At 46.3% G+C, this 16706-nt stretch overlaps 3 protein-coding genes across 3 annotated transcripts; 2 read left to right on the top strand and 1 right to left on the bottom strand.

The window, feature by feature from the left end:
- Window positions 1–305: 305 nt before the first annotated feature.
- On the top strand, window positions 306–1629 carry LOC128297703 (probable cGMP 3',5'-cyclic phosphodiesterase subunit delta). Its single transcript, XM_053033390.1, has 3 exons — window positions 306–444; window positions 501–687; window positions 812–1629. The coding sequence occupies exons 1-3, from the start codon at window positions 392–394 to the stop codon at window positions 1025–1027; spliced, it is 456 nt and encodes a 151-aa protein (XP_052889350.1). The 5' UTR covers window positions 306–391; the 3' UTR covers window positions 1028–1629.
- A 228-nt stretch (window positions 1630–1857) lies between these two features.
- LOC128308844 (mediator of RNA polymerase II transcription subunit 1.1) lies at window positions 1858–4551 on the top strand. The gene is made up of 2 exons (XM_053045527.1): window positions 1858–2976; window positions 3051–4551. Exons 1-2 carry the CDS (start codon window positions 1910–1912, stop codon window positions 3394–3396), a joined length of 1413 nt encoding a protein of 470 aa, XP_052901487.1. The 5' UTR covers window positions 1858–1909; the 3' UTR covers window positions 3397–4551.
- A 4-nt stretch (window positions 4552–4555) lies between these two features.
- LOC128299170 (uncharacterized) lies at window positions 4556–15746 on the bottom strand. The gene is made up of 10 exons (XM_053035046.1): window positions 15594–15746; window positions 14366–14510; window positions 13359–14297; window positions 12000–12960; window positions 11585–11898; window positions 9184–9308; window positions 7595–7850; window positions 6760–7529; window positions 5841–6594; window positions 4556–5770 (listed from the first exon to the last, which is right to left on the bottom strand). Exons 1-10 carry the CDS (start codon window positions 15626–15628, stop codon window positions 5738–5740), a joined length of 4332 nt encoding a protein of 1443 aa, XP_052891006.1. The 5' UTR covers window positions 15629–15746; the 3' UTR covers window positions 4556–5737.
- Window positions 15747–16706: the final 960 nt, after the last annotated feature.

Below are 16706 nucleotides of genomic sequence, written 5' to 3'. Positions count from 1 at the left end.
AACTGTTTTGGTTTCGAACACGATACCTTTGACAGCTGCTCAAACAGTCAGGGCTACTCAAGCGATACGTATTCAGTTAGACTAAATTATGTGTTTTCACGTTAGTTGTAGCGCTTTATAAAATCTCGTTCCCACATTCGTCCATTTTTACTCTATACAATCCAAGGCTATAGTGAAACTGAAGCGATTTTTCCATCGTAATTCAAGTAAAACAGAACCCGGCTTTCCCGGCTCAGAGCTCGGGTCAGAGCAACAGTGAAGTTACGTCAAACGGATCCTGTCATTGTAATCATTGCTGCAGTCCAGAGCTATTTGTTTACCGCATCGCGCATCTCAACCAAAGTAAGCTGGTGTACGGTGTTTTCTGGCCGAAAAGGAAAATTCTAGCGCAATGGGAACGGACGATGTTAGCAAAGGGGAGAAAATTCTCAACGGGTTTCAAATGTAAGTTGTATGGGAAGCTGCTTTAGACTACCATTATTCACATACGCCTTCCACAGCAATTGGATGATACTGCGGGATGCGGATACGGGTAAGATTATCTGGCAGGAGAACAAGGATTTCTCCTGTCCCGACGTCGAACACGAAGCGAAGGTACCGGTAAAGATACTCAGTTTGCGTGCCGTGTCACGGGAAATCAACTTCAGCACCGTCGAAGCGATGGAAAACTTTCGCCTCGATCAGAAGGTAAAGTGACCCTCCCGGAAAAGGGGGTGGTGTACATCACCTGCTAATCGTTTAAGTGTAATTATCGATTAATTAATTGCTGTTTCGTGCGCTTTCTTCGGTTTTTATTCCCGGTTTAATGAAGGTGCTCTTCAAGGGACGCATTATGGAGGAATGGTTTTTCGAGATGGGATGGGTCAGTCCGAACACGACCAACACCTGGCAATCGACCATTGAGGCCGCACCCGAGTCCCAAATGATGCCAGCCAAAGTACTGAATGGAAACGTTACCATCGAAACGAGCTTTTTCGATGGTGAAACACTAATCAGCAAATCGGTTGTCCGGTTATATTACATTTAGAAGCGGCAGAGTTCACTCCACGCCCGGGTGGTAGCTCTGGTACCCGCACCGTTAACTGGTAGTGCAAATGTTTTTTCAACGAAATCCCACTCTCACCTCTCGTGTCGATGGAATATGGACTACAATCACGCTGATACTTATAATGAATTGCCCAGTTTCATGGGACCACATCTTTGACGAGGAGATCTTATGGGCACCACTGTTGGACTTTCTTCAATCGCTGACAAGGGCTGAATAGTGAAACATCGGAATCATTTTGCTGCACAAGCCACTTTTTGTTAGGGATACTCAACAAGCAAGTTAGATAGAATTCCAATAGACAACAACCTTGTCTCCGAGGCAGCTTGCTTGCCGAATGGTTACGATTCATTGTATGAATCTTCGTTCGAATCACACTAAAGCGCACGCCAAAGTGCTCGCTAAGCTAACAAACTAATCAACTTAAGGATAAGTTATCACAGAATTAAGCACCGTTTTATGTGTAAGTGAGCTGTTTTTATATTAATGTAAGAGAGTCGCTGAACTACTACTTGCCTAGGTTCAGCTACAAAGGAAGCTGTGTCTCTTATGTTTTATGATAATAACAAATACATGTCACCAAATGTACGTAAGCAATAATGGGAGTTGTTTGATTAAAACCCAGAATTTTTGTATTTCTATTTATTTATTCATTTTTCCACATTTTCAAATCCTTGAACGCATAGTTTTGTGTACCAAAGTTGATCGAGATGATGCATCTTGCCCTGGAAGCAACCCTGGCATTTTTCAAACTGTCAATCCGCATGAATGTAAATAAACAAACCGTGCTGCCGGGTGTGTTGTGCGTTAGAAGTTCATCGTTTCCACACGAATTGAATCGATTATTATTAAGGTTTAGCAATAATGACGCTACCGGAGGCACTCCTGAAGCGCCTTGCTAAACGTGGCATCATACCGGAAGGTAGCAGTAAGCAAAATACTGTCGGAACCAATGAAACCCATCCACCGAAAGGAACGTCCATCGCGGAAGGTGATTCGGACCCTGACCGCGACCGAGATTCGGACAACTCGTCCGAACGCAGCTCGGACGAGAATGGTGACGATAAGGACGATGTAGATGAGGATCGACGCGAAACAGAGGCCATCAACGAAGAAATCATCGCCGAAGATTACGACGAGTACGATCAGGTCAATCCGGATTCGTTCGAGTATGCGTCCAAGAAGAAAAACACCGCCGCGGTAGGTTGGACGGAAAGAATGAAGCAGAAGATGACCAAACGGTACGGGTACCAGTCAGTGGATGGTTGCCAGAACAAGTACAATATCTATCACCTCTGCACAATGTACTGCGTTAAGCGGTTTGGCGAGGTAGAGTTCGAGATCGAGAAGGAGTACGAGAAGCGCGTCAAACGGTTGCTCGAGCGATATCCGTTGCCGAAAAACTGGCGCAAGGAGTACGACATTGGGTGTAAAGCGTTCTATTTCTACAATAAGGATACGCGTGTGGTGTCCTGGTTGCCACCGACCCATCCGGATGCGAAGCTTACCAAAAGTGCTAAATTGTTGCGCCGTGAGTTGATGGAAGAGCAAAAACAAAAGGAAGCCGCAAGTGAAGCGACTCCTCCGACGGTCGTTGTGGAAAGTTATCCACCGACGGCGATATCTGCATCGAAACCACTGATAGGCCCGGCAAACACAGCTAGTCAGATGGTTCCGGCGGTTACGGGTCCGGGTGTGGAAAATCTTAAACCACCCGTTGTAAACCCTCCGAAACGTCCGCTCAAACAACCGGGCGGCAGGGATGAGGAGAAACGGTCACGAACGTTCTCGTCTGGGAATGAACCTGGCACTGTTGGTGATGCGACAATATCCGAGACAGAGCGAGATCGCGACTATCGCGACCGCAACCGAGATAGACGTGATCGTGATCGAAGAGGTGATCGTGATCGTAGTCCAGCTAGAGGTGAAGAGTAAGTACAGTCCAATACAGTAAGATGGAAGTAAAATGTTCCAACTGCTAAAGTTAAACTTTGATTAATTTTAGCAATCGTTTTGGATCACGCGATCGGAACCGCGAGCGTGACCGGGACCGTGAGTACCATCATCGTGATCGTCGTCCGCCACGTGGGCCACCAAAATCGGCACCGCTCGACCCAATGGATCCGGCCGCATATTCCGATATACCGCGTGGCACTTGGTCGGCAGGCCTGGAAACGGCCTCATCCGCTGCCGGCAAAGGAAAGGAAAAGGACGAACGTAAAACCAAACAGACGAAACAAGACGATCAAGACGGAGCGGACGATGATGAGGAGGGTGCGCATGAGGTGCTTAAAATTTCGGCCGTTAAAGAATTCCACCAGGAGGACGAGGATGATGACGAGATGGATTGAACGTTCATTTACTTCCCAACGAGTTTGCACTATCCATTTATTTGTAACGATACACCCGGGGTGTGGAGGAGCCTGTGTAAGCCTGGTTTTTTTTTTCTGTTTTCCATTTCGAGGCAGAATTTTGTTTGAAATCTATCTATTGGCCGGGGGATTCTTAAAAGCAGTCTGCTCTCTTTTCCCTACTTGCTTCCTTTGGATGCATGTGTCGGTGATTTGCACTGATTTTTTTTTTTCGTGTTGTAGTTTAATAATACAGCTATAGTCTACGGTTTGATCCACACTGCATTTAAATTTGTGGAAATATAACTTTTCCATTTGCACAAAGAAACAGATTTGCCATTGCATCGGAACAACGTTTTGCACCACACAGAATCATTTAATTACAACACCAATTTTATTGGTTTGTAACTAATGCATCCTTTACTCGCAAAACGGCCAGAATCGCGTTCCGTTTCCTGCGTTAATGCTAACAAAAATTAAAAAAAACTGCGCAAACCAGTAGCGTTTGCACATCTTTATGGCGAATTGTTCCCTTCATTATCCCAGGATCTTAATTTAACATATCGCAATGCACGCGTTATCAACGCATTCTAGCGTACCGCATCTTAATGTTAGAAGAATTTGCGCGCTGTAACAAGATAATACAATATTAGCAGACGGTTACACACGGCTAAACTAATTTGTAAGGTCGTCGACAAGTGGTGTAAAAATAAAATCAACAAGTGTACCATTACATGCTAGAGCGGGTTTCGTTGCACAAGTTATTGCAATCTTAAGTGGTAGCGCGGCACCGGTCACTGACTTGTCAAGATCGGTACCATATCGCATTCGGACTGTTCCCTTCGTAGGCCCGTCGACTACCCGAGGGACTACGTGGTAAAGATGAGTCCAGTTAGTCAGAAATGGCCAAGCACGACGTAACGGGTCGTTGCATCTAAAAGAAGTCAGAAGGTGCGTGAATGACTGATAGGCTGCTTTTAAACAATTTGTTATCGTCCATATTCCAGCAGCCCTGAAATGCTGAATAAAAGGAAGAACAGAGTCCTCATTCATCCGTTCGATTGCTAATGAATGTTTCTAGCAAACTACTTCCACCACTTTGACATTTTTTGTCGCTGAAATCGAAACAAATCGTGAACAAATTAGTACTCTAAATTAGAGTGGTTTGTTTTTTTTTGCAGTCTAGAATTGTCTGGTTCGTTGCAAACGATGAAGTTTTCACCTATCGTCGAAGGCCCAATGAATTTCCCAAAATGAACACCCGCAATTGGAGCGAATGAATTGGGACTCTATTCATGCTTTTTGTACCGAATTGTTTAACAGTGTAACTTCCGGTAAACTCCGGTCCTCCGTCGTGATGGCTTAGCTATGATTCGCTAGTAACGAAAAAGGAACACACTCCTCTCCTATCATTTACAATCTGTTTTGTATTGCTTTGTCCCCGAATCAATCGAACAAAATAGAACTTATAATCCTACCAAATATTCTCTTCCTAATTGTGACGCTCATTCTACCTGTCCGTGTGCGTTACGGTTTATTTTATACTTTTCCTACCTATGAGCAATAATAAATGATCAAAAAAAAACAAACGAATTGCATTTTCTAAACACTAACTCCTTACACACTAAGCGAGATTGTATGTAATGATCGTGACCGAATCATTCAAGCACCACCGATCATGGTTTCTGCGCGGTAAGGAAATCAGAACAATGATGAGCGTGCAGCAGACAACTCACAGATGGTTCAGAACTAAACTAGAACACTACCACTAACAAAAAGGGTACGAAAATAAAAAAGAAAAAAAGATTTTATCTTAAAGGCCACACATGTGATGATATTAAACCTAAAACGGGTAGGGAAGTCTTTTCCCCTTTAATAAGTGTAAAAATAAATCGAATCGCGTTGGGAACCAAATAAAGACCCCCCCTTTCCCCGTGTTCAACAGGAAGCATTACGGTACAGCGCTAGCGTGCTCGCTAGCTCGTTTCTCTCATTGAATGAGCAAATCGAAAAATTATCCTATCGCTATGTGTAACAAAAAGCACCGTACGTTTGTAAAGAAAAAAAAAATACATCCCCGACAAACGGTGGTGATGACTATGCATCACCATCGTCCGGGAATCTGAAATCTTGCATTACATTCTACTCCAATATGGATGAATGCGCAGTATCTACGCTTGTTTCTTCTTTTTTGTTTGCGCAATTATGGTATGTGGCTTAGTACAAGACACAAACAGGAGCAGAGGCATAAGCAAATTTTGGCACATAATAATAGAATATAATGGCGGGTGTGTGTGTGTGCTCCAACTACTCCATACTCCACACGGGGGTTTCTTCCTCTCTAGGTGGCACCATTGTTTTGCGCATGGAGCATCTAAAAAATAATATAATAAATTAAATTAACTGCTCTACCTCAACCTCGCGAAGACACCATTCACCCTTACCATGTGCATCACGAGTATCTCCTTCGTCTTGAAGGATATCGGACAGAGCTTGCATTTGAATGGTTTGTCATTGTCGTGCTCAGCATATATGTGCGCTTTCAGGTTGTTCAGATGCACGAACGTTTTGGGACAATTCTCGCAGGTGTACATCTTCGGACCGACCGAGTTTGCCTCACTTTCCTCGATCTGTTGCAACAGCTCGCGATGTACGGTCGGTGTAGTACCGGTACCGTTCGTGAGCTGCGATGCCTGTTGCTGCTGCTGCTGCTCATCATCATCGATCAGGATGACCTCGTGCGGTTGTTGACTCGTTGCGATGGTGTGCGGTTTCTGTGCCTTTACTGTGCGATTGCTATGGCCATTGGTTCGCGTCCGTGTCCTCGGCGGTACGACGCTGCTACCCCCGCCCGGACGTTTGGAACGCACTGTCAGCTCTTTCGCCGGCTGATGTTCCTCCGAATCGGAACTAAGCGTTGGACTGTCCGGCGATGAGTACGCATTGTTTGACGACAGTACATGCTCCATGTGCATCTCCTCTCCCAATGATGTTTGTTTGATTATGGTTGGCGTCAGGTCCGCACCACTCGCCGGCCCACTACCCGCAAGGGCATCATCCGTGCGTGGGTGGTAACGCATCCGGTGCGCTTTAAAGTCAAGGTACGAACTAAACATTTCACCCTGGCAACGATCGCACCGATAAACCCCATTCACCGAATGCATCTCGATGACGTGATTTTCCAACCGGGTCGGCAAACTGTACGTCCGGTAACAGATGTCACATTCGTACCGTTGCGAGGAGTGTGCCTTTCGGAAGTGTTGCTGACACTTGCGAAGCTTCACAAACGTTTTCGAGCACTTGCCGCAACGGTACAGGACTTTCGCGTGATTCTTCATGTGCCGATCGTAGTTGTGCTCGTACTTGAAGCTGGTCTTGCAGTGCTTGCACACGAACGGACGGTCGTGCCTGCCGCGTGATGCAGCCATTACGAGGTGTGTGTTGGCGGAGGCATTGGATGCTACCGCCGGTACCTCCTCGACGTATTCCTCCGGTAGATGATCCTCGATCGTGGTGCATTCAATCTCCGTCTGGTCCGCGAAACCCTGCGGCACATAGTTGGCAGCTTCGGCCGCACCCGTCGGGATGGCGTACGTGTCCGTACCGACGGTGTAGTAAATTTCTTGTCCTTCGCCAACCGGCTCCTCCAGATCCGAGGGGCTAACGATGTCACGGCGCACTATCGCACCGGACGTGATGTACTCCGTCATTGTGCCATCTTCGGATACGTACTGTATCTTCGTACCGGTTATCGGTTGTTGGGACGCATCGTACTCTTCCTGCCCATCGCCGATGATGATCTCGTTGCCCGCATCATCCTCCACGTACGGAACCTGGTCGTCCATCGCATCCACCATCGTACCGTTGCGTCGTTGTTCGTCGATTACGGACGCTCGTTCGAGTTGCATAAATTCTTCCTCTTTCTTCACCTTCGCTATGTGCATGTCTTCGTCGTCCTTACTATCCTGCTTGGTACAGTAGTCCTCCGCATCTGCTTCCGCCTTCAGCTCGTAGTACTTTAGCTTCAGTATTTCATTGTTGTCGATGCACTGCCGTCGAAAGAGCGAAAACTCATCCAGCTTGGTGAGGCATTCGATGCACACACTGGTCGGAAAGTCCAAGGCGAATGTTATCTACAAACAAGGTGAAATATGAAACCTGGTTCGTAACATAACATAATTCCATCATTCTCACTCACCTCCACCGTTGTTAGCTCATATATCTTTTGCTGCAGAATCTCGTCCGGCGAGTCCTGCGCGTAGAATACAGGTTGGAGTTGACCGTGTCCCTCCGCTAGGCATAACCGGCACACATTCATGTTGAGACTGTAGATCATTCGCGTGTCGCGCTGCTGGTAGCAATCACGTTCATCCTCACCCGGTTCACTTTCCCCGGTTCCGATCTCTCTTGCGCTGTCCCCGTCACCACTGCAACCCTCACCGGCACGATGCTCACTGTAGGGAAAAAAGTGTTATGAAGTTGGTGGTAATGGATGTCAATCCGAATCCTAAAACGAGCGAAACTACACACAGCCACCCCTGTAAACCTGCAAACCGCTAATCGTCGTGCCAAGCGATACAGTGTTGCCTTGCGATGCAAAGAGTATTGCATCCCTCCACATCCCTAAGCAGCAGCGGCACGGCTTACTACGATCCGGTTTTTTGTGGCACGGAGATCGAGAGCGTGTACAAGATCTACAAAACACACAAGCAAAGCGCGATGCTGCCCAATACACACCACCAATTGGCGTGAGCTTTTTTGTGTGGCGGGATGTGAGTCAATAATAATGAAAGGCAAAAACAGACAGTGCCGAAAGAAAACCAGTTTACTTCTTGCTTTCTTTCGCATCGTCGTCATCGTCCCTTTTGGTGGGCCCTTTCGCGAGATCTGAACGCGGAATCGCGAGCAGTAAACACATACCACGCAAGGCAGCAAATTGTATGGCTCACACACAGGCACAGCCCTACGATTTGCCCTACGACGACGACGACGACGATGCACACTGATTGCCCTTCTTTTGCATTTTATGCAAGGAAACAAAATGCAACGCAACAAACGTGCGTGTGGGGAACGGACGTGCATGGCGGGAACAGAACATATGCGTGTGTGTCTGTGTATTTCTACAGAAGTGGTGGGGCCCACGTTTTGTAGGACACATCCACGCTGACAGTGTGTCGGTTTCTCTTTCTCGCGTTATCCGCGCGCGAGCCCTTCTCATTCACGCGTTGGAATCCGCGAAAAAAGACCGCGAACGTTCGCTTCGATTGTGTGCGGGCAGGGCACACATTCGTGTTGTGTTTTCTTTTACGATGGTGCTCCTCGCTAATGGCACCATCATCCTCATCACCATGACCACATCAACTGAGCAGCAGCGCTATTTTTTCAGCCTGCTCGTATGCATTCTCTCCCGACATCATTTCCTTTGGCTGCAATCGGAGAGGATGATGCGGTTGTGTTTCTTTGCAATGTTATTCGCCATCCTCTGTCCGTGGTTCTTCGGCTTCTTTGGAGTTGATCCGTTCTCCTTTTATGCCATTGCAGTTTATTTTTTCGCCGATTGTCCTTTCTCTTGCGTTACCCTATTACGCCAACGCATTACGACAATCAATATACACGGTCAAACATGTCCGATGTCGATCGATAGGTAGATTTCTTGTAGAAGCACATTTTTAACCACCAATCGTCACAACTCATCTTGTGATTGTTTTTGCTGTGGTTACGAAAATCCTTGAACTCCTTGCGCATTTCGCCACAAGTTAGATACAGGAACGTTTGCTTCATACTCACTTGCTGGTTTCCTCTTTTATATGCCGATTCTCAACACTCATCGTCGAAATCGGTATCGAACGAATGCGGTCACTAGCGATCCAGCTTCCTACTTCAGTGGAGAAGTCACGCACAAAACACCCTGCCTATACTCGTTCTTCTTGTTTACCACAGTTTGGGCCCTGTTGCGCTAGCCCTTCTTCGACTATCATTATTTTTGTGCACTGCTTCTTATTCTTCGTCGTGTTGTGTGTTTTGTGTTTTCTTCCGCTACGGAATGCTTCTACCAGCGCGCGGCTACTGCAGCGAATGGAGTTGTAATTTGTAAACACTGAATGAAAATGACCATTGAACGTAGTTCGCTCTTGATGTTGACGCTCTTTAGTGTTGAAATGGTTGAGTAATTGTGCACTGGCCAGTTCTGGTTTTTTTGATCGCGATTTTTCGTGCGGATTCTACTTTGTGTATCTGTTTGAGCTGTCAAACTGACAATCCATTTTGCTACGGAGAAACATCGTTTATAATGTTTGGTTGAGTGGTGTTTGGGTGAAAACGCTGTCCACAAGTTTTGCTGCGCATTTTGTGCTGTAATTTTAAAGGAATTAACGGAAAATTGTGTTTTCGGTGAGTATTGATAGCACATACTACTACATTATCCATGAAGAGACGATAGTGAAAATGTTATAATGTTTGGTGCGCGTCTCACAAAATAACACGCATCACATTTTTTACCTCAAAACAGTCTGCGTTTTGTTGGAACAGAAGTCACATTTTCCTAAATTCAGTTCACAATTCTCAGTTGCTACGATAAGAAGCATAGATCGAATGAGGTATCAGATATCAGGTATCTCTGGAAAAAAACAAAATCTCTGTAGAATACACGATTGCCCTGAGCGCCCCGGTTAAGGAAGCTGATCTAGCCGCGACAACTGCACTGTACAATCAACTGAAGTTCGTCGCCTTTGGAACTGATAAGTACGTTCCCATCTACCAGATTACAAGCACAGAATTATACAATCTGCTAATCTGCTTTTTGAAAGGATTTTAGGCCCCGTATGTCTGGAAGAACATTGGAGCAGTTGCTCCAATGACGAACTCTACGAGTGGTACGATAAAGTCATTGTCGTACAACGAATTAAGCTCACCAGGCACTTGTGGGATGGTCAAGTCATTGGAATGACTCCAAACACCCCGAACGCTCTTTTAGGTCGTTCACATAAACAGAAGAGGTGTGGTAAGCCCAAGTTGAGAAATATTGATGGCGTTCAAATTGATTGAAATTGAAATTGATGGCGCCCCCCAGAAAACCCGTAACTTTAGAGGAATTCTAAAGTAGGTAAAGATCGCGAAGCTCTTGTAGCATCGGTTGAGTAAATAAGGTGTAACTAAAAGTGCAAAAGCATTTTTTTATATATTTACTTGAGAGGGGGTTGTACTCCACTCAGCGGCTTAAGGCTGCAATAGGAGTCCTCGTAACTGCTGAAAATCAGGACTCGTTGGTAAATTATTTGTCTTATTTTCTGGCGGATAGATCAATTCCACCGATCGGTCATCCTTCAATCATCAGTTACGCGCTAAATACTCCAGTATCTGCAGATCTGATGATCAATTCAAAAGATCTGATATTCCACATATACGACATTAATTCATCCCATACTATAGTAACAATAGGATGAATTTCTAATTTCCATGTTCTATCGTCTTTTTTGTCTGTTCAGTCCTGTTTTTACCAGACCTCGGTGCTCAAGCCAATATAATCCTGCCATGTGGAAGTGGCATGAAAACATCTACAGGTTTACCTCTTTGGAGGGTTCGTTTAGTAATTCCTCAGAGTACTGAGACCATCGCGACAGAAACTCTGGCTATTCGCAAGCCAATTCCTAAACCTTATATCAACAACTTAGTCACAGTTAGTCAGTTGCTTCCTTGATCTGAGAGAGGCTTATAGAATTTTCTTCTGGATCCGTTTGCTGATGTGCTCGCATTCGTTGCTCTTCCCATAGCAGTTGCTTGAGGCGATGCGAATGTATCTTTAATCTATATGGTAGCTTCTAAAAGGGAATAAACGTAGGGCTGCCGATGAAATGTTATATCTTCCAAGGCGTTCCAACCACGATCTGATAGTAATCATTCCAAACGTTGCCTATGAATGGTTAACATCGCTGGTTTGAGTACACCAGGCAAGATACACGAAACAACATTTATTCCTTCTACTGGCTATAATAATCACAATTGCACATGTCCGGGCAAAACACATTGATCAACACAACACACCATCCAATAGGAGAGAAAACAATGGGTTGTAACCGGTACCGTTGGAAACTAGAAACGAAACTTAATGTAATATACTTCTACGTGCCTCGTGGGCAGCCAAAAAATAGTTTCTAACGCCCGTTTAGGGTGGATCAAACCGTTATGTTACGCATGCCGGTTCGCCCGATGGCACGGGTTGTCGCATCATTCTGCTGCCGGCATCCGGGGAAGTTGTTGGTCGGGCTGGCACCACCTGTTGCGCACTGCCTAGCGCTCGTGGATCCTCGTGTGGGCCCGCAGGTTCGACTGCTGGGTGAACGCTTTCGGGCAGCGGGTGCACCGGAAGGGTCGCTCGCCGGTGTGCGATCGTCTGTGCCGCTTCAGGTCCTCGTTCGAGCGGAATCGGTTCGAGCAGTACTCGCAGCTGAAGCTCCTGCCGGCATCGGTCGGGTGGGTGTGCAGATGCTGCTTCAAATCTTCCGCCTGTGCAAAGGTGGTGGTACACTTGTCACACTTAAAACGGTTCGCTCTGATGTGCAGTTTCCTGTGCACCTTCAGGTTACGATTGTATTTAAAGTTCTTACCGCATATATCACAGCTGTACGGCCGCTCGATCGGATCGTGCAGCTCCGGTGTCACTCCCCGCCGTTCCACCAGTCCATCAGGGTCACCATCACAATCTGCTCCCGGGTCGTCCGGTTCGTCGTAGTCCGCGTGTCGGCCCTTTCCCGCCAGGACCTTCACCAGTGGAGGTACTTTGAAGTGTAGCTTCCGATGTTTGATCAGCGACGGATACTGCGAATAGCCTTTGAAGCACACGTCGCATCTGTAGCGTCGTCCTGCCGCTTTACCGCCCGTTCCGTTCGGTGGCTTCTTACGATCGATATGCCCGAGAAGCATTTGCTGCAGTTCCAAAGGTGCCCTTAGTGCTATCTCGTACCGCAGCAGATCGGATAGCGCTTCCGACAGCGTTGGTGTGTTGTTGGTCACGGCTACGGTAGCAGACGCCGCGGTGGATAGCGTGACAGCGGTACCAGCAGGACTCGGAGAGCCCGGAAGCGATTCGGATACCGGTGTTACCGGAGCAGATGGAACACTAGCTCCGTCAACCACCACACCGACACACTTCGGTGCGTGCATTTGGAGCACCTTCTGCGAACGAAACGTTCTCGCACATCGTTCACATTTGTAAATAACGTTTGGCTTGAGGTGTGTCTTCCGGTGGGACAGTAGATTCGCTTTCTGGGCGAAGCCTTTCGAGCAGATGTCGCACGTATACGGCTTTTCGCCCGTGTGCACCCGTACGTGCCGCTTCCAGTCTTCCTTGTTTTTGAAGCTTTTCGGGCACATTTCGCACTTGAACATCTTCTCCACAATCCCATCGTTGTGGGACTGCAGGTGCGACAGCAGATTACCCTCTTTGGCGAACGATTTCGAACAGAGCGTGCAGCGGAACTTGTCCTTCAGACACTTGGCACTGTGCGCGGTCAGGTTGTCCAGCATGGTGAAGCTTTTGAGGCATAAATGGCATTTGTACGGTTTTACCTGTACGAAGATAATAAAAATGAAACGTATTCCAGAGTTAGCAAAACTGTTAGTATTGTGTTTGAGTAATCTTGATTGGAAGATTCATTTGTGAGGAATCTCATTAGAGTCAAGAGATCTCAAGAGTCATTAAATTTATGAGTCGATTCTCAAAATATTTACAAACCCTCAAACGTCATGAATTCTTGAATAGTTTGATTTGTAATGCAATAACCTTATGCTAGCATTCGGTTGACTAAGTGCTGTACAAATCTTCAGGGATTCATGAAGTTTTGAGGATCTATATATCTTGATGAATTCAGAGCTTGAGAGTCAATCATTCAATTCAAAGACTCATTCAGGCTCACTCAACACTAAAAGCAATGACTATGTGCACTACCCGTTTGGATACTACTTACTTTGGAGTGAGTTTTTCGGTGCGATCGCAAGTTGGACAGCTGCGAAAACCCACGATTGCAGATCTCACACTTGTGGGGCCGCTCGCCGGTGTGGATTCGCATATGCAACCGCAGCTGCACATTGTACTTGAACGTTTTCGTGCAGATATCACACGCGTAGCTCTTCTCGTTCGTGTGCGTCTCGAGGTGATTCAACAGATTGCCCTTGTTGACGAACACTTTGGTGCATTTCGGACAGTTGTACGACTGTTTCCCGTTGCCGGTCACTGTGCCGTTACAGTCGGTTCCTCCGTGCAGCAAACCGTGGCCCGGTGCCACATGATTGTCCAGGTGCGTGTGTCTGTGCACCAGCAAATGGTGGCGTATTTTGAACGATTTCGAACACACCTCACACACGTACTGTTTGGCATCGGTTTGGTTGGGGGGTTCGGCGTAACCATCATCGGTCGGTAGCTCATCCTCGTCGCCACTCCGATAGTGATCGTCGTGCCTTTGTTTGAGTGTGGCCAACTCGTCGGCCGTCATCCTTCCACCACAGCTTGATCGGTCGGGAGATGGTGCACCGGACGTGTGACCATATCTTCCATGGTCTTCCTCAACATCCGGCGGTTCCCGTTTGCTGCCCTGGTGGCCACCCGCGGCAGCAGCTGCAGCCGCCGCAACAAGGGCACAGTTTAGCTCCATCGGTGTCACCGTAAGGCATTGGGCGAACTTGGCCGTTGGCGGTGCAGCCGGTGGCAAGGAAGGGGGTGGCGGCGTATCTTCCGGTTCCATTTTTATCCCGCTCGAGCAACCCCCACCGTTCGCATCGAATGCCGCCAGAGCGTTGCGCAAAAATTCATCATTTGCTATGCAACGATCCCGAAAGCGCACATACTCGTCCAGCTTGTTGGCGCACAGCTTACACACAAACATTGGCAAGTTACGTTCGTAGATTATCTGTGGAAGATTTATGGGACGATAAAGCAACTCGTGTTGAGACTATGAAGAGATGCGCATGGAATTACCTGTATTGAGGTGCAATCGTATATCTTCTTCGTAAGTAAAATGTTGGGGAATAAGTTGGAGTAGAACAGCGGCTCCATGTGGGCCTCATTTTTTAAACACAGCCGACAAATATCGTTATTACTGTTGCCGTACCGTTGGGTAAATCTGAAACACATAAGAAGATGAGATTTTAATCAGTCAGTTTGAGAAGAGTCAAAAGATTCAGGAATCCTTAGAGCAGTGGCGGAACAAGTCCCTTGGGGAAGATATTTGACTACTGCAGACAGAGGGTTGGAGTGGAGAGATGGAGTTGGTTAACGAACAAGCACCATGGAGGTCATGAATCTTGTACGATTCATGGCTTTTTCAGGATTCATGAATCTTGGATGATTCATGGATCTTTGAAGATTCATGAATCTTCGAAATAGGGATTTCGAATAGGATCATTAATTTAAATCAGATTTATCCAACACTAAATTACTCATATGATTAATCGGCGAAGAGTGATTTAAATTATGAGTCGACTCTTTCCCGACTCCCGACAATATTCACGATTTCCCAAAGTTCCGTGAATATCAAAAGTTTCATGATTCCTGAAAGAACCATGAATTGCAAATGATACCCAACTAGACATAGCAGGCGTAGTTGTAGCAGTAGGAGTCCTGCAGTTTGCGCCCTTTTTCAAAAACTCTCGCATAGCAACATTACACCAGCCCGCTTAGATGTAATGAAATTTTGTGTCACTAAATTGCATTGAACGACAAAAGGAAAGTTGAACGACCAAGAAAACAAAAAACTTGCACCCAGAACAATGGCAACCATCTTTGATTTTTCCCAACATTACATCCCTTTGCGGAGGAAATCCGCAATAAAAAAAATCCCTCATCTCCTCCCCGCTTAATGGGAGATTTTTTATTTGCACTTCACATCATTTTGAATGTCTCACGCAGCAGGAAAAAAAGTTGAGCTCTTGTGGAGCGATGAAAGAGCGAACAAAAAAAACAACAGGGAAAAAAGCGTGTTAAGGGACGAAAGCGTGTGGAAAACATGCATCGTGAACTTTTCCCGGCGACGATGACTTTGTGCGCGCGCGAGCGATAGAAAGAGCACGAGAAAGAGAGAAAGATAGAAGGAAAGAAAGAGAGAGATATAGTGAGCGTGAGAGGGAGAGAGTGAGGCAACAAGCAATTATCTCTGGAAAACGAGCACTTATTTATGTGTATGGTCTTCTGTGCTGTACACACTTACATCTTATTTTTATTGATCGATAAATCTTCTGCCATGTTTTTCCACCGATGGGTTTTTTCCTTTGCAAGGCTTTTTTTTTTGCACGCAGTGGTTGCTTTTGCACCCAAGGGGTTTTGGCTTCACATCCGACGCTTTGTTACAGGAAAGCCTCCGTACGATTGACGGTCATTTGCTCAATCGCTTTCCTGCATCTGCATTTGTTGGGCAGCAGATCCTTTCCACTTCCGGATGTGCACTTGTCGACGGGTGGTACGATGGGGCAACTTACATGAGGTGTACGTCATGTTTTACCTCGGCACTACACTGGTGAAAAGCACACATTCACCTTCCTTTTAAAACCGTTTCTGCCACCGTATGCACAACACTGTAAACAAAACTAACAAGCGAACAAAACAAAAAAAAATCTCTGCAACGATTCACTGAATCAAGTAGGCAGACTTGCCTTCCTTGGATCACTTTCGGACGACAGTCGCGAGCGCGCTCTTTGGGCAGCAGCCACCACCGTTTGGCATGGAGTTATTGGCATGAATTTTCCTTTTCGTCTCCGAAGAAGGTGAAAGCCGAAGCTTTCGTCGAGCCGAGTTGTTTTTTTTTTTGTGTGTTGCTGCTCTTTATTGCTCTCTCTGCTGGATCGCTCTATCCTTGTCCCGGTTAAAGTTTTCCACGATGGAGGCGCCCGTCTACCAAATGCCCGAAGCACGTGTTTGGGGAGGCACTTTTACACACACACACGCCCGTTGTTGGCGTTCGGTCTCGCTCTGACGCACGAAGGAAAGCATAGGACAGCTAAATTTCTCCCCCATTTTCCTGATTTACTTGGGTGGAAACAGAGAACAGAACGATTCTCTCAGCGAATGTGTTTTAAACCAATTTGGGGTAGTTGTGTTGTGCTATCCTCTGATGCATTCGCTCTGTTCTGCTCTGTTTTCATTGGTTTAATGTTTTGTTTACAGTAATTTAGTTTCATTATCCGCAAGCAAATGAGCAAATTCAAATTAGCTCACGCAAAATAGAGGGTTATCTCATTTTGTCTCCAGTTTCATTAAAATATTTGAAGACTTCTGGTTAAATATGTAATAAACAAAAAAACGTATGTTTTAAAAATTGTAAACT

The sequence above is a fragment of the Anopheles moucheti genome, chromosome 2 (genome assembly GCF_943734755.1).
Source record: "Anopheles moucheti chromosome 2, idAnoMoucSN_F20_07, whole genome shotgun sequence".
Taxonomy (NCBI): domain Eukaryota; kingdom Metazoa; phylum Arthropoda; class Insecta; order Diptera; family Culicidae; genus Anopheles; species Anopheles moucheti.
This window is presented reverse-complemented; position numbering and strand designations above follow the sequence as displayed.